We start from the raw sequence: 16706 nt of genomic DNA on the forward strand, positions 1-16706 counted from the left end.
TTTATTGACATCAATAATGAAAACAGCACGGTAATTATCTGCCACAATGATAAATCCTAAAACTGCCGAAGCAACGGCTCATTTCTAACTTCAATCATTTTCTAATTTGCTGTGGTAGCAAGCTGTGCCACATGGGAACGCTATCATCAACAGGAAGTGATGATTTGATTTCAGCTGCGTTATTTACGTTCTGGTCCGTTTGTCTAAGAAGTCAAAAATTGAGTCTGGGATTAAAGTCACACTTGAGTTGAACACGTTTGTTTTGAACATTGGAAAAGCAGCAGGATTTGCCCTTAGCTGGGGTGCTTACTCCCATCCATAAAGGCTGATAACATTGTAGGCCTATTTCTTTGCATGTTGTGCAGTCAACCGCTAAACAATCATATTATACCGCACTATGTGTCACTGGTGTAATGATAAACGGTCAGAAGTGTTAGAAAATAATTTCTTCTTGCTACATGTTTATATGTGGGGCATTGATATTGGATCATGAACCTAGAGCAGCTCAGAAAATCTTGACATTTTGCCAAAATTCTGACTTCAGGTGGTGTTCTTGTTCAACTTAGGACTCTGGAAATCTGACTTCACCTTACACAAAGAATGCTACATCGTTACAATAATAGCACTGAAGCTAACAAGTTATTTGTCAGCATCTTTGTTGGACAAAAAAAAAGTTGCACAATGCACAGTTAGACCCTCACAAACAGTTTAGTTTAATTCCAGAGTGCAATACCATTATCCTAACTGTGCACTTTCACTATGTATACTACATGAGACGTTAAAAGTAAAGCGTGTCCCTGTCTAACAATGTACCGTAACCTTCATCATATTGCATGTGTTTCCCTCCCCCAGCTTTGTGCATGCTAATGTTGTCTATGGACCATCACTTTTGCTGCACATGTATTGATGTACTGCACTTTTATAAGTTCACTCGATTGTTTCACCCATTTTGATGGCGTAGTTATGTACCTTCTTATTACCAATGCTGCATGTAACCTCCACTCTGCTTTGTGATTGGCTGCACTCCATCTGTAACATTTCCATATCCTTTTTTTTTTTTTTGTCACCAACCGTTTACCTAGACAAACCTACGCTGAGAGCAGGTATCTGACTGTTGAGACTCAGCATGATCAGATCCATATATTCCAGGGCTAATATTTGTATTGCATTAAGGCTAACTCTAACTCCTTGCTCACCACCAAAATTCCATAGCATCATATTAACAGTGAAATAAAACAATATTTAATTTACCATCTGGCTGACCTTTCAGATCTGGAATGCTTTTATTTGCATTTAATTTTGCTTTGCTGGAAGAAAAATGGTGAGCCCGCTGCTTTTCCTATCTATGCAAGGCCACACAAGAGCTAAAAAGTCCCTGAGGTGCAAAGCATTTACATAACGTGCTTTTATAGGCATGCAATGGCAGCTATTAGCTTGCCACTCACAGTTAGGATAACTGACTGCTAAATGATGGATGCTTTAACTAAGGTAACTAACGTTAGCTCTGATGTGGTTGGCTTGTGAACAGGAAGCTAGCAGCGGCAGTAAAGCTGGCCCAGGCAACCCAGGCCAATGGCACCCTGAAGGGCTCTAACAACCCCTCCCAGTCCTCTCAACCCTCAAGCCTCTTCCCACAATGGTAATCACCCTCCACCTCAGCCATGACGACGACGACGATGAAGATGATGATGATGATGATAATGAGATAAAGCAAAGATGCTGAGTCTTTGGTTACTCAAAGTGCTCTTGATCATAATGATGTCTGGTTGGCTTTAATAGCAGGAAACAGACAAAACGTACAAATAGATAGAATCAGAAAAACGCATTTTTGTTTTAAGGTATATTCATTGTTTCTATATCACTGTGTTTCCATGCCACAGATTGTAACGGTGTTATGAGCATGCCCCGCGTCATACATATTGTGTTTTGTGTCTATCCGGACTCCCATGTGTTGATAGTAAATATCATTTTCTAATGCTCTATAGGTTGAATCCTGTAACCTCAGTGGTATCATTTCTAAAACATGTGCACGCTTGCTACTGTCCACAGGATGGCCTCTGGAGGGGAAGGCCACCGGCACGCTCGCTCCCAAACCATGCCGATAATCAGGAGCAAGAATGCCCTCATGAACCCAAAGCTGCTGCAGATGATGGAAGCAGGTCAGACACGGGCTGCGATGATTAAGCTGCTGCTTTTGGTGGATTGAAATGATATTTCATGTTCGATTCTGTTTCTAGATGGGAGCATTCAGGACGGTGACACGCTGAGTCCCACAGACATCGAGGCTAACCTGTCCACAGAGGTGGCTCTCACCGTGCTGGATGTGCTGGAGCTCTTTGTTCACCATCATAAGGTATATTTCATGCTGTGCAAGCAAAACTACAAAACAAGTCTTATTAGTCCGCTGTTTGGGGGCAACAGTCTAAATTGACTCTGAGGCCGTCGTTGGCAGGTGAAGTGAAATCTTGGAATGTTCTAGCATGTCGTTGTATATCCTTTATTAAAGAAAATAATTTATGAAAAAATTAAAATTGTTCTTGCAAGTCTCCAGACTAAAGCAAATCAATAGTTGTGTTGAATCCAGGAAGCATTGTGGCGTATATTATTGGGCGGTGATTCAACAGGATATTAGCTTATACTTTACTGCCACCTGGTGGCAAGAAAAGCTATTTTGACAGTGTGCTTTTGTGCTTTAAAGGTTCACCCCTGTTTTGTGACTGTTTTGTTTTCACATCCTTCATTAGCTGTCATCACGAGGTTATATTAAGCCTGTACCAAAAGAAAAGGATATAAAGGATAAACATATAAGTAGACCAAATAAGAAATTAAAGTTTAAGAATCAGGACTAAAAAAATGAAGGCGTTCAGATTTTTCTTCAAACTTGGAAAACCTAGGTGAGAAGCCATAATTCACATAATGAAAACAAGACCATGGTGGGGCAATCTGAACCAATCAGGGATTTTTCATAGAAGAACTATTCAATGAGGAGTCACCGTTTGGGGAGAAATTACAGATCACCTGGGTCATTTCCATTAACCTCAACAGTAAATGCACAGCTACAGATTGAAATCATCCCATCAGATGAAAGTACAGTGCTGCAAAAACGTTTTTGGACCATATTCAAATTTACTCTGTTTTTGCCTCACTTAAAGTCTCCAGATCATTGAATCTTAATGTCATGCAAAGATGATAAGAGAAAATACACCATGGAGTTATTTGCCATACCTGGATCTATGTGAAAATTATTGCCTCCTAAACCTAATAACAGGCTGTGCCAACGTCAGTGGCTAACATCCCCATCCAGCAATAACTAACACTAAATCTCTAACATCACAGCTAAGGATGTTTGCCCCACTGTTCTTCACAGAATTGGTTTATTTAGCCATCCTGAAGGGTTTTTGAGCATGAACGGCCGGTTTAAAGCCATGCTGCAGTATCTCAATCGAGGTCTAGCCGGTGAGCGTTGGATCACTGTCTTGCTACGTACCTCAAGTGAGCTTAAGCTTAAGATAACAAAATTATGGATGTACTTCTTTCAGGATTTTCTGCTGAGGAGCAGAATTTATGGTGCCCTCACTTGCTGTCTACCTGGTCCTGAAAAAGCAAAAGCAGCCCCAGACTGTCACACTGCCTTTATGTTTGACTGTCGGTATGACGTTGTTTTTCTGAAATGCTGTACTAGCTTCTCACTACGTGTACTGAGACACAAACCTTCAAAAAAGTGCCACTTTTGTCTTGTCAGTCCAAAGATTTTTGTTTTCACTAAAGTCGTCGGCATTGTAAGGTTTTTTTTCTTTTGCAAATTTAAGACAGGCCCTCAGGTCCGTTTGTTCATCAGTGCTTTTGGCCTTGGAGTTCTGCCATGGACACCATTTTCCAAGTCTCTTCCCTGTTAAATCCTGAACATTGACATTAACTGGGACAAATGAGGCCTGCTGTGCTTTAGAGGTTGTCTGGGTTCTCGTGTGACCTCTTCTTCTGACTGTTTGAGGTGCTCTTGGGCTAATCATGGTAGGCTGTCCTCTCTGAGAAGGTCCTTCCCTTTTTCATGTTTGCTCTATTTGTAGATTGTAGCTCACGTAGTGGCTCATTGGAGTTACAAAGCCTGAGAAATGGCTTTGTAACCTTTTCTAGACTGACGGGTTTAAATGGGCTTGTTTATTATTTGTTCTTTAAAGTTCTATCTAAGTGGTGTCTTGAGTCTATACAAATCTGGCAGCAATACCAGGCTGGGTTGTGGTTACAAAAATTGAACTAAAATAAATGTGGTTACTCATGATTCAACAATTAGGGCAATACTTTTTTTGACTTGGAGCCCGATAGATCTGGTTAACTACCAAAGTGCTGATTATCTATCTTTAATGTGTACAAATTTATAGTTTTTTGGTTGCACTTCAGTTTTGTTCTTATATTTGATCTGAAAAGTTGCATTTAATTTTTCTTTCCAACAAATCCATAATTCCTTGTTGTTGAATCAAGTGCTTTTGTGCCCCACGTGAAGGCATTCTCCACAAAATAAACGAGCTAAAATAACATCCTTAAGGTTTGGTGATACTACTGTTTCATGTTTTCAGGTGCAACTGCCACAATAGCATGCATTTCTCCATTGTGCCTCTTATTATAATTCATATAGAAGCAGTTGCTGCTGGATGAAGGGCAGAACACACTGATGAAGAAGGTGCTGGACACCTACTTGCTCTTCTTTCACATCAACCAGTCAACTGCGACCCTGCGCCATGTCTTTGCTGCACTCAGGCTCTTTGTGCAAAAGGTACAGCTACCCCCATTTAAGCACACACAGAGCTTATTTGAAGGCCCTGTTGCTTTCCTCCTGTGACGGTCGATCTGATCCTGCTTTCGTTCCGCAGTTCCCCAGTGCATTCTTCCAGGGTAAGGCAGACCTGTGTGGCTGTCTGTGCTACGAGATCCTCAAGTGCTGTAACCATCGCTCCAGCTCCACCCAAACGGAGGCAGCTGCACTGCTCTATTTCTTCATGAGGCAAAACTTTGAGTTTACAAAAGGCAAATCCATTGTTCGCTCACATCTGCAGGTCAGTTATACTGGATTTACGGTAGTGTAAGTACAAGACGTTTTTATTTTTTTAGCCACACTGAGCCTTTGTGTCTACTGCAGGTTATCAAAGCAGTGAGCCAGCTGATCGCAGATGCTGGAATCGGAGGCTCGAGGTTTCAACAGTCCTTGGCCATCATTAACAACTTTGCCAACGGAGATGTGCCACTCAAGGTAAAAGCAGCTTTAGGATTTCTGCTGTGTTCATATGATTTTGAGACTGATCCCTAAAAGTTAAAGGTAAGGAATATTCTTTGTGTTCCTTCAGAACACATCATTCCCTGCTGAGGTGAAGGACTTGACTAAACGGATCAGGACAGTCCTGATGGCCACGGCCCAAATGAAAGAGCACGAGAAAGATCCAGAAATGTTGGTGGACCTGCAGTACAGTCTGGCGAACTCCTACGCCAGTACGCCTGAGCTGCGACGCACCTGGCTGGAGAGCATGGCCAAGGTTCACGTCCGCAACGGGGATTTGTCCGAGGTCAGGCATCTTACATTTCTTTGGGGGATCCCACCTCAGTAACTTGTCGAGTACTTTTTAAGTAAGGATGTTCAGATCAGAATGTTGTTGTTGTTGTTTTTTTTATTCACCTGATTTACACAGATTTAAGATATTTAGGAATAGGCGTGTCAAAACGGACCTCCAATCCAATGCTTCATTAAAATCAGTGCCATGTAAATTCTTGCAACCTCAGTAGCTTTGAAAGGCAGCAACATATCAACCTAAATTTCATCAGCATTACGTGGTCTACATTAGTATTATGACCGTGTCTTACCTAACTCTGTAGTCACGGATATTCTAGATTGGCACATCTTTTTTAATATACTGTAACAATGCATTTAGTAGTGTTACGGTACTGCAGACCATTTTCAAAGCCTTGGTCTTGTCTCGGTCCAATATCCACTAAATTTTTTAAAGTTACAATTTGAGACCACTAAAGCTTTCAGTCATATTTATGTTGTTTAAATTAAGCTAAGTGAGATGAATGAGAAATTGCTGGATTGACCAAAGTTTTCTGAAAGTATTGAGTCTATAACACAGCCCTGCCCCACGCTAAACATTCACAGCTGGCAACCACAGTGCTGAAACTAATGGAGCATCACCCATTACTGTTAAAAACTGCTTTAAAAGCCACGTGTTCGCAAAGCAGCTGAATGCAGCCGCTACCCGGGTGTATACCTCAACTAATCAACAGAACAGAACTACAAGAGGCAGACATGGTTTTCACAGTAAGCACTTAAAATTGCTACTTAATTTAGCAATTGCTTACATTTCTTCTTAAGTCTATCCGTCAAAATAAAAATACCGTTAAATTAATGGTTTAAAACAACTGTGACGATTTTACTTTTTTTTTGTAGTTGTAGGAATAATTGCCTTTTGATTTCACATTTTAATGTTAAAACCGTGAAACAGGGATGTTTTAACTCAACGTCATCACACCATGAGAGTGGTGGTTCAACTTAAAGCAGAAAGCTTATGCTATGAAAATTTAAACCTTATCTTGATATACAGCCATAGTCTCCAGAAAACTGATCTCTTGCTCTTACTCAAAATGTTTTTGTTGATAGCCCTTAGTTAGAAAGGTGGGCTAATTTTATGTCATTTATCTATTTCACTCAATTGTTATGTTGCTATGGTATCTATTTTCAATAATGTTTTTGAATGTTTTATAGTCTCACCTGCCTTGAGATTGAAAAGTGTCATATAAACAATAACCCATTTTACCTGGAAATTGCATTTAATAATGCGTTTTCTTCTTAGGCTGCTATGTGCTACATCCACATCTCCGCCCTGATTGCTGAATCGCTGAAGAGGAGAGGTTAGTCCAAACCCTGGTTCTGCTTAAACTGGACGAGCTTTGGTTTGCAGCATGGTTTGTCAGTGTAATTGTGTGCACAAACATCTCTGCGTATCTCTGTGCATCTCTGCTTATAAGATACGTTCTTTCAGCGTACTTAAAGCTTCCAATTTTTTTTATCCGAGTGCTGTTGTTCATATCTAACGCGATCATTGAAACTTGCAGGCTTCATTTCTTCCTAAAATGGTTGGAAACAGTGGAATATGTGTGTAGTTGCAAAGCGCAGGTGTGTTTGGAGATTTTTTAATGGAGAGTGAGGCTGATTTACTTCACTGCACTGTTGTAGTGAAGATCTTTAGTTCTTAAAAAAAGCAGCCTTTTCAGATTTCTTGTAGAAAAAGAGTTTGATCTCTGTATGTTTCCATGCACTTCTTTGTGTCTGCTTGCTCTTTTTGTCCTGGCATCCACATATAAAGCATGCGCCTTGTCCTTTGTGCCTGCCATGCATCTGCACGCGCCTCACTATCTGACCCTGTAGCCACCGTTGCTTTGCCGCTTTGTTGGCCTCGTCCTCGAGCGTAAAAGATGAAAACAAGTGGACGCGCATTTTTATAAACCTGCTGCTCCTCCTCCCCTCCCGCCAAACAGGCTACTGGAGAGCTGACAAACCCGGGATGTCCAGTGTGTCCTCTGAAGAAAGTCCTGTCTTTAACTGTAGCTCCTTACTAACTTCCTCCCGAGATCAAGACAGTGAGTGTGTGCGCCTGGGGGCCTGCTGGGTGGAGGGGGGGGACGTTCTCACACTTCATTCAACAGTGTTGATACAGAAAGAGGAGCAGGACTTAAACTATTTCGTCTGGTATGGTTTACACCAGTTTTGCTTGATGAGATATGTCACAAAAATCTGTTTTTAATCACAATCACACTGAATGCTTCTAATTTTGTCCAAGGTAGCAAAGAAGGATGCCTGATTACAAAACGGTCTTGTATCGTGATGCAAGATTGTGCATGTGTTTAACCATGTGACCCTTTTTACAACCACAAACTTCAACTTGTTTTATAAGGATTTTATGTGATAGAGCAACTTAAAGTAGAGCATAATTGTAAAGTGAAGGAAAAAAGATGCATTGTTTTCATAGTCTTGAAATGAGAAATATCTGAAAGGTGTGATCACTAGATCACTTCTGTCTGATTGGATGTAGAGAAATTATGCATAATTTTCCTCCCACTTCACGGTCATGCATTACTTCATATTGATCTGTCACATAAGATCCCGATAAAACACATTAAAGTTTGTTGTTTTTACCAAGACAAAATGTAAAAAAATATTCAAGGGCTTTGAACACTTTTGCAAAGCCCTGTATGTTTCAAACTGACTACACCCCCAACACTAATACTGTGGGACCTTTTTGGAAAATCTGCAGGTCTGTATATATTTTAAGGTTGCGTTCCCTAATGTCAGTTTCACCTGTTCAATATTCTAGCATCATTCTCCATGGGCTGGGCGGCATTTATGTGCATTAGCCCCAATGTTAAGGAGGAAGGTGCCATGAAGGAAGACACTGGTACACAAGATACACCATACACTGAGGTCGGTGTTCTCTCAATCAAAAAAATGACATAAAATCTGTACACTTAGCTTGATTGTTTATGGATGATGGTAGTTTAGGAAATAAAATTAATTGGATTTTGCTCTGCCTTTGTCATTTTTAGGACACTTTGGTGGAGCAGCTGGAGCTGTGTGTGGACTATCTGTGGAAATCCGAGCGATATGAGCTTATTGCAGACATTAACAAACCTGTGATTGCTGTCTTTGAGAAGAGGAGAGACTTTAAGGTAAATGTTGAAATTGTTTTGTGATTTTAATAGTTTGAATGTATTGTGCTGGACTGATTTTGATCGTACAAAATTTGATATGAACTGGACTATATACTTGGATTGGAATGAATCGGATTGCATCTTATTTTGAAACATATGATTGTAAAGTTCCTTGGAATGATGTTTGTTATGAATTTGTGCCATATGAATAAACTGAACTCTTTCTATCTAAGTTTGTTTTATTCTGTGTGTCCACAGAGGCTGTCTGAGCTCTACTATGACATCCATCGCTCGTATCTGAAGGTGACGGAGGTAGTGAACTCAGAAAAACGGCTCTTTGGACGCTATTACCGTGTGGCTTTTTATGGACAAGTGAGTGGCAATTAATGTATGATGAAAGCACACACCTTCTTACCATTTTAATATACACAGAGTTAACATACTTGATGCTGGCACAGTATGGTTATTATTCCACAAGATTCAAATGGGACCCCAGCTTCTGAAACTGAAACTTCCTAGCAGAGATACAATTATTGTGATTTAGGTAAAAAAAAAAAAACATTATCATTAACAAATGATAAAAGTAACACACAAGTGTTAAATTTCCTTTACCTTGGCATCAACAGCATTTTAAACTCTGGGCTCTAGGTACAGTCTGTTTAGACAACGTCAGAAAGATTAAAATATCTCTACAGTCAGTATCCTTAATTTCTCTGTTTGCTCTTTTCTTTCCTTTTTATCATATTTTAAATCAAGATTGCGGTAAGTTTTGGATGCTGTTTAATTTTCTATTTCCACTATGCTAACCTTTCTTACCTCTCCTGTCCTTTTACCAATAACATCTGCTGCTTTACCCAGTGAAATGTTGTGTGATGCTTGTTTTCGTCCACCTTGCTCCCCATAACGGCTGATAATGAAGTTATTGTTTCCTTAAAAAAATAATGGTGTGTTCCTTTTGCCTCGGTGGTCTGAATTCACGAGTCACAGATTATGTCATCTCCTCCTTTTTGCGTTCCAGTTTCCCATCGTCGGACAGTAGAAAAAAACATGGACACTCGCACTGTTGTTAAAACCATAACAATGACAATAACACTGTTCCAGGCGGTATTTTGTGCAAATAAATAGAGCTGAAACATCCCGGCTGATGAACTCTGAAAGGTAGCACCTGTACAAATGACATTTTGCTGCCACAAACAGTCAAAATATGAGGTTTTACTCAATATTGCTGCGAGTAGCAGCCATCATGAATGCCAATGTCGGGTACCATCCTGTTGCACCGACTTTCTGACTCATAATACCGACTTTAGGGGCCGTTCCAGATAAAATTTCCGACTCGGAGGTCGTGTATCCCGACTACCGAGGACAAATGGAATGCACTATAAGACAGGTTGATATCAGACACCTATTTTCTGCTGGAAGATCCAATTTAATGAACCTTACTCACCCTTGACATTTGATCCAAGTGTTGCTTTAGAAATATCTGCTCTTCCATTCAAAACTTAACACAGACGAAGTTTTAATGCAGAGAGACGTGCTTTAACACAATCACAATGTTTGCTATCATGTGTTTACTTGCAGCACCCATGACTCAAGAAATCTGTTGCCAGAAGCTCAAAGTCTGACTGAAGATGGCGACGAGATTTAGTTATAGTTGATTAATTATTTATTTATACGTGTGATTTTAGGGCTTCTTTGAGGAGGAAGAGAGCAAGGAGTTTATCTATAAAGAGCCGAAGCTGACGGGCTTGTCAGAAATCTCCCAGAGATTGCTCAAACTCTACTCTGACAAGTTTGGTGCTGATAATGTCAAGATGATCCAGGATTCCAACAAGGTAATGATAAAATGTAAAAATTTAAAGAACAACTTGTGTGCTTTGTATTATTAGATGTGGATGATATCTAGATGTGAATGTTATCAAGACACTAGAGCGCCCTCAGCTACTGTGTGGACCCCTTTAAAAGATTTGTAAAGTGGCTTCATATAAATCTTGTTTTTCTGTAGCATAATCTCCCACTAATTTTAAGAATACGGTCTTTAACTTTATAACTTGTATTCAGAGGGTAAACAAAAGCAAGTTTTCCCCCAAAATCCCTAGTGTTACCAAAAGAAGAATAAGAGCTGTCCTATTACCAAAGACAGTTGTGCAAAGTAATGGTGGTGGGCTTTTTAAATGCAGCAATGGTAATTTCCCCAACTTAATAAATAAGCTCAAATAGGTCTGGGCTATAGGAACCAAAAATTCTATCCTGATATTTCTAGGTTGAAAGCCGTTATATGATATTTACTCAGTATGTTTTTCTTTTCTGAAAGTAATTAGAAAGAGGCATCTATGAATTAAAGCTTTCACAGGCACATTTTTAAACAAACAGTTTAAAAATATGAGAAACGGCTAAAAAATAACCTCCTGGAATACATAAAAGTATAATTATTATACGCAACATAGACAGACCATCTAGATATAAAACATATAGTCTTGTTTTATATCCTTTTTAAAAATCTCAATATATTGCCCAGCTCTAGGCTCAAAATAATGGTGCAATTTTCTAAAACCTATCATTGGCAAATTATGCTGCTGTGATTAAAAAATGTTAATGTTTTGCTATTGTATTTACATTCCTTTTCCAGTTTTGCAAGTAAACTCAAAGGTGTCTATATGTTCACAAATTTTCAAATGTTTCGCCTAACTTTCATTGAATACAGGTAAATCCTAAAGACCTGGACCCCAAGTACGCCTACATTCAGGTGACATACGTAGTGCCCCACTTTGACGAGAAAGAGCAGCAAGACAAAAGGACGGATTTCGAGCGACATCACAACATCAACCGCTTTGTGTTTGAGACGCCCTTCACTCTGTCAGGAAAGAAACACGGCGACGTGGAGGAGCAATGCAAAAGACGCACCATTCTGACCAGTTAGTATTTGTTTACCCCTTTGCCTGTCTTCTTTATTTTGACCACATTGTTCTAAACAGGCATCATCAGAACTTACTGTTCATAAGTCTTTGGACATATTTTGTTTTGCTAATGTTTGCCATCACGTCGTTTTGAATGAGTATTTTCTTTTTAAGATTTACATTTTTTTACAGCTCAGATGCCTCAAATATATATTATGATTCAGAGAAAGGGGAGTTTTCCTCTCCACTGTCGCTTAATGCTTGCTCAGTATGAGGGATTGCTGCAAAGCCATCAACAATGCAGACGACTCTCCCTGTGGCTCTACGCTCTTTCAGGGGGAGTGAATGCTGCTTGTCAAGACTTGTTGCAATTTACTGGGTTTCCTTAGATGGGAAACTTTTTGACCAATCTGTATAATCTGATCTAATCTGTATAATCTGATTGAATTTGACTTTGGAAAGTGCCTGGAGATGACATGTTTTATGAATTGGTGCTATATAAATAAAATTGAATTGAATTGAGAAGCCTTTGCAAAGAACAGGACCATTTTATAAGGGTCAGATGCTTAACAGCCTACATGAGCATGCTTGATTTACTGTTTTTCACTGATGGTAAAACTAATGACACAAAAGGCTACCACCAGCACCTACTATCGCATTGCAAATTCTCATCATTCTTTCCTAGGCATTATGACAACTTTTACGCTCATCAATATCTAGTCCCAACAGCATACATTGAATTAAAAAACTTTAAAGCCTAAAATCTAAATGAAAGATATTTAGTAAAACCTAAAATTAAACTTCTAACTTCTATTACATTTTCTTCTCCAAAAGGTCTTCCGTGGGAACTCAAAGGACAAATCACACAAAAGTTGTCACATTTACTTACATGCCTACATTGACTCACTGTTCGTTTTGGCACATTTGGCTAAAGTTGATGTGACCCTTTTGCATCTTTGCAGCAAGTTCCAGCTTTCCCTATCTGAAGAAGCGTATCCAGGTGGTGGAGCAGCAAAGCACAGAGATGAATCCAATCGAAGTTGCCATAGATGAGATGTCACGTAAAGTCTCTGAGCTCAACCAGCTCTGCAACATGGAGGAGGTGGACATGATCCGTCTGCAGCTAAAACTCCAGGGCAGCGTCAGTGTCAAGGTGAACGAGCTTCCAAAAATGCAATTACATGGGGTTAGATATCCGGTTTTATAGCTGCTGACTGTCCATCTACAGGTTAATGCAGGACCCATGGCTTATGCCAGAGCATTTTTGGAAGAGAAGAATGCAAAGAAATATCCTGACAACCAGGTCAAACTTTTAAAGGAGATCTTCAGGTAAGAGTGTCCTTTCTCTGTTTATATTAAAAATGTATTAGAAATAAGAACCTTGAATTGTAACTATAAAACAATGGAAACGCATGACTATTTTGCGAATGCTAACCTTAGCAAACATGCTAGTATTAGCATGTTGTTATTAATAACAAACCTTATCTGCAGATCATAATACCTATCCAGGAACAGTATTTTCAGCGGTGAAAACGTAAATGTGAGAGTACGGTGGCTGATTAGTCACTTTCTTTGTTGAAGCTTAACAAAATACAATAAAAATCATTTTACTGTCAGAAATATTTTATACAGCAATTTTTTTCATTTAGACATAATATTAAGTGGTCTGTTGCATCTCCACCAAAAGGGTGTGATAAGGTGACCAGATTTCTCAAATCAAATCCAGGGAGACTTCCAGCTTGTAAATGAAAAATAAAAATTGTGTCAGGATGGTCTCTTCTTCTCTGTACTCTGTAACGCTAACACCAGCAGTATTGCCACCAACAAAACCCACAACCCACCACATTGTAAAACAATGTTCACTTGTATATTTATTGTGGCATTATACATAAGCAACAGTAAAATTATGCTAAATACTTTTAACATAAACATTTTAATAACTTATACTTTTGAACTCGAATCAAAAGAAAAGTGCATTTTTAGCTCATATCTTTGTTTTGTGTTGTCGTGTTTTAGTGAAAACCATGAGCCCATGTTTCTTAGCCTCATGGAAGAAAATTTGGATGTTTTCTTGTGCTTTCCTGTATTTGCATATTGAATTAAAACGGCATGGTAAACACGGATTTCACACTTGCAGTATTGGCAGAATGCCTTCAAGACAATCCCCAGCTGAGGTCAGATTGAGCCTTACAGTTCACTCGTTTTCTCCCACTAAAATATCCAACTTCACATTCAAAAACTGTGTATCGTCAGTGAATTTTGTTTAGTAGTATATTTCTATACCAACATAAAATTAAACATTTGATTTACTAATGAATGAGAATATAATAAAATATAGTAAAGCAGCATTTCAAATGAAAAATTTTGAGCCATAATTAATATGTAAAGAGAAAAATAAAGACCTTGTACAGTTATTTCTAGAGGAGACAATGCGATTAACCTTCGGCTTCCGATTGTTTGGCTTCACAGCTGCTTCGCAATGTCTCAGTTGCTAGGCAACATGAGTCGTCCCAATTCACAAGCCGAACTCTTCCGGTCTTCTCTTTTTCGTGGTCCACGAAGGACTCAGCCCACGTAGACTGGGTCCTTCGAAGGATGTAGCCCCTGAATTGGGACAGACCCTTAGCAACACTGAATGCCAGCACAACCATCTACCATAACAGCTGTGGTTGTGCACAACATTTTGATCTAATTCATAAAACACTGAAATTGGGGACGTTGCTGGGGAAAATTTTACTTGGACTGCCCCTGGAAATTGGTCACCTAGTGTTGGACATCTTTGGCATTTTGGCACATTGCAAAAATATTCATGTTGGTGTAGTCAGTACCTGAATTTGGAAAAGTTTTGGATTTTGAAATGGAAAAAAACTGACCTTTTAAAGGCTGTAAGGAAACTAGAAAAATGTGCAACAATGAAACCATGGAAAAGCATGACTCATTTGGAAAATGCTAACATCAACATGTTGCTATCAATAGCATTTTAGCACGTCTATTTTCTATGATCAAAAGGTACAAATCCCCCAGCAGTCAGTTTTAATATCAGCTAGCATGTTAGCCAACAGTAACTACTAGCTATGCTAATTTGCATTATCATTAGCTAAATGCTAACACATGCTAACAAATGATCTACTTCTTGAATTGTCCTCTGCAGGCAGTTTGCAGAAGCCTGCGGTCAGGCTTTGGACGTGAATGAGCGGCTCATCAAGGAGGACCAGCTGGAGTACCAGGAGGAGATGAGGGCTCACTACCGTGACATGCTTATCGAGCTGTCCGGCATCATGAATGAACAGGTCTCACATAACAATGAGACATAGCCTAACTGTGCTGATGATTGCCATTTTGTGCCTGTTTTGAATGGCTTTGGCTTCTTTATTTGCATTGCATCTGCACTGCATCTTTTCATCTTCATTATTTTATCAAACATTCTGCATTGTCTCGGATTCCATGGACTTTGTTTAAACTGCACCTTTTTGTACTTCTCTTCCAACTTTTTCATCTTTTGTAGCTTGAAATTGGTCCTGTTGCCTTCTGTGCCTCTTCTCTATCCACTCTTTCTAAAACTGCTCTGCCATGTCACCGTTCATATAGGGCATCCAGCTGTCTTGATTCCCAGATTTCCTTATTCCAACTCGAGCTTTCTGTTCTTGCTCTTGTCCAGATTCCTCACACAAGGCAACCAGGAACGGAGCGGCACAGCACCTACTGAATGAACAGCCTGTAGAATCAGAAATTCCTTGTGCCAGTCCTATGCCTCAGCGTTACTCATCTGATTGTTTTTGATTGTAAACTTGTTTTTCTGCTGCATAGAACAGCAGATTAGTGGAACTGTGACTGGAGTTTTTTTTAGAGAAAAGAAAAGAGAAGAAGTGTGTAGACCGTGGTTGTGGTAGTCTCTAGTCCCACTGTTGAGTTTAGACTGTCTACAAAAGAGGCCAGGCTCCTGGGCTGACAGCTACTATTTGTTTTGGTTTGGTACAGATCCTCCGGCCCAGCCAGTTGATTCATTATAAACTGACAAGCATACAGCTTATTTGCTCACACACACATGCACCTTTCCTCCAAAACTCCCTTACCTTTTAGAGTACAGTGACCTCACTGAGCTGGAGGTGCGTTTCGGGTGCATTTCGTATGCACGGTTTTTATATTTTTTTTCTCTACCTATGGAATCCCAATATATTTCAAACTATCTAAAGGTGACTAATGTGAAAAATAAAAAAAGGGATTTGACCACAGGTCTTAAGAATCTGAGGTAGCAAACTGACCTCCAGTTACTGTCTGAATGTAGAGCAGCTCCACATCGCTACTTTGTATCCTTTAAACATCCTGAACCGATATCGCCGTGCCAATTTTCAAAAAAGAAAACAAACAAAAAAAATGTTTTGTAACATTTTTATAACTGAAATGCCATTGTTACAGTTATTCATGTTTTTGAATTGTAAATAAGAAGTATTGCTATTTAAAAAAAAAATGTTTGAAATGTCTCCTTTTATAAAATACACAGTATATTAATATTTGTTTAGCTGAATTTAAAACAAACAAAAAAAAGTTTTATGTATGAGATTTGAATAAAAATTTGTTAATGTCAAAATATGAGTGCCAATTTATTTACCTCAGCATGTATTTACATATATCTGGACGTTAAAACAGCATGATTTTTTTTTTTTTTTTTTTTTTTTTTTTTTTTTTACGGCAGTAAGTAGGCTGACAGGAAGCAGTTTTCGAGAAAGGGGAGAAGACATGCGGTAAAGGACCTCCGCCGGGAACTGAACTCCAGTCAGCCGCGTCGAGGACTAAGGCCCTGCACCATGCATTCCAGTCATGTTAAATAAGATAAAGATTTTCAAACTAAGTCCATGTCTTATGCCAAATAATGCCACACATGTGGCAGCCTATTCTAATATTGTTTGAACTCACTAGAATCCCTTTATGCCCTCTTGGAGGCTGTGTCTTAAAAAGCAAGACCACCGTCTTGAGCTAAATGGAATTGCTTAAACCTCTTCCACAGGATAAAAAGGTGAAAGAGATTCATACTTTGTTTCATTCTGGTGCTGTTCCCTTGCTTGAGTATTTGATACAAAATGTTCTGGTCAGTGAGGAAGAGCGGAAAGTTTGGTTAGACAA

The 16706-nt window shown here is 39.3% G+C and overlaps 1 protein-coding gene across 6 annotated transcripts in view; it reads left to right on the forward strand.

Moving 5' to 3' along the window:
• Positions 1-16053, forward strand: part of dock10 (dedicator of cytokinesis 10) — a 97703-nt gene extending 81650 nt beyond the window's left edge. For 4 of the 6 annotated variants that reach the window (XM_012868045.3, XM_012868049.3, XM_021319286.2 and 1 more), the window contains 18 exons: positions 1529-1639; positions 2050-2159; positions 2238-2353; positions 4634-4771; positions 4869-5051; positions 5135-5245; positions 5340-5555; positions 6837-6894; positions 7522-7623; positions 8358-8464; positions 8587-8709; positions 8950-9063; positions 10377-10523; positions 11393-11603; positions 12548-12738; positions 12814-12914; positions 14737-14875; positions 15244-16053. In XM_012868045.3, the coding sequence (XP_012723499.2) occupies positions 1529-1639; positions 2050-2159; positions 2238-2353; positions 4634-4771; positions 4869-5051; positions 5135-5245; positions 5340-5555; positions 6837-6894; positions 7522-7623; positions 8358-8464; positions 8587-8709; positions 8950-9063; positions 10377-10523; positions 11393-11603; positions 12548-12738; positions 12814-12914; positions 14737-14875; positions 15244-15291 (2326 nt within the window). In that variant the 3' untranslated portion in view covers positions 15292-16053. The remainder of the gene's footprint in view (positions 1-1528; positions 1640-2049; positions 2160-2237; positions 2354-4633; positions 4772-4868; positions 5052-5134; positions 5246-5339; positions 5556-6836; positions 6895-7521; positions 7624-8357; positions 8465-8586; positions 8710-8949; positions 9064-10376; positions 10524-11392; positions 11604-12547; positions 12739-12813; positions 12915-14736; positions 14876-15243) is intronic. The other 2 variants (XM_021319287.2, XM_021319288.2) reach the window with 2 other exon arrangements.
• Positions 16054-16706: the final 653 nt, after the last annotated feature.

This window comes from Fundulus heteroclitus, chromosome 18, assembly GCF_011125445.2.
Source record: "Fundulus heteroclitus isolate FHET01 chromosome 18, MU-UCD_Fhet_4.1, whole genome shotgun sequence".
NCBI lineage: Eukaryota > Metazoa > Chordata > Actinopteri > Cyprinodontiformes > Fundulidae > Fundulus > Fundulus heteroclitus.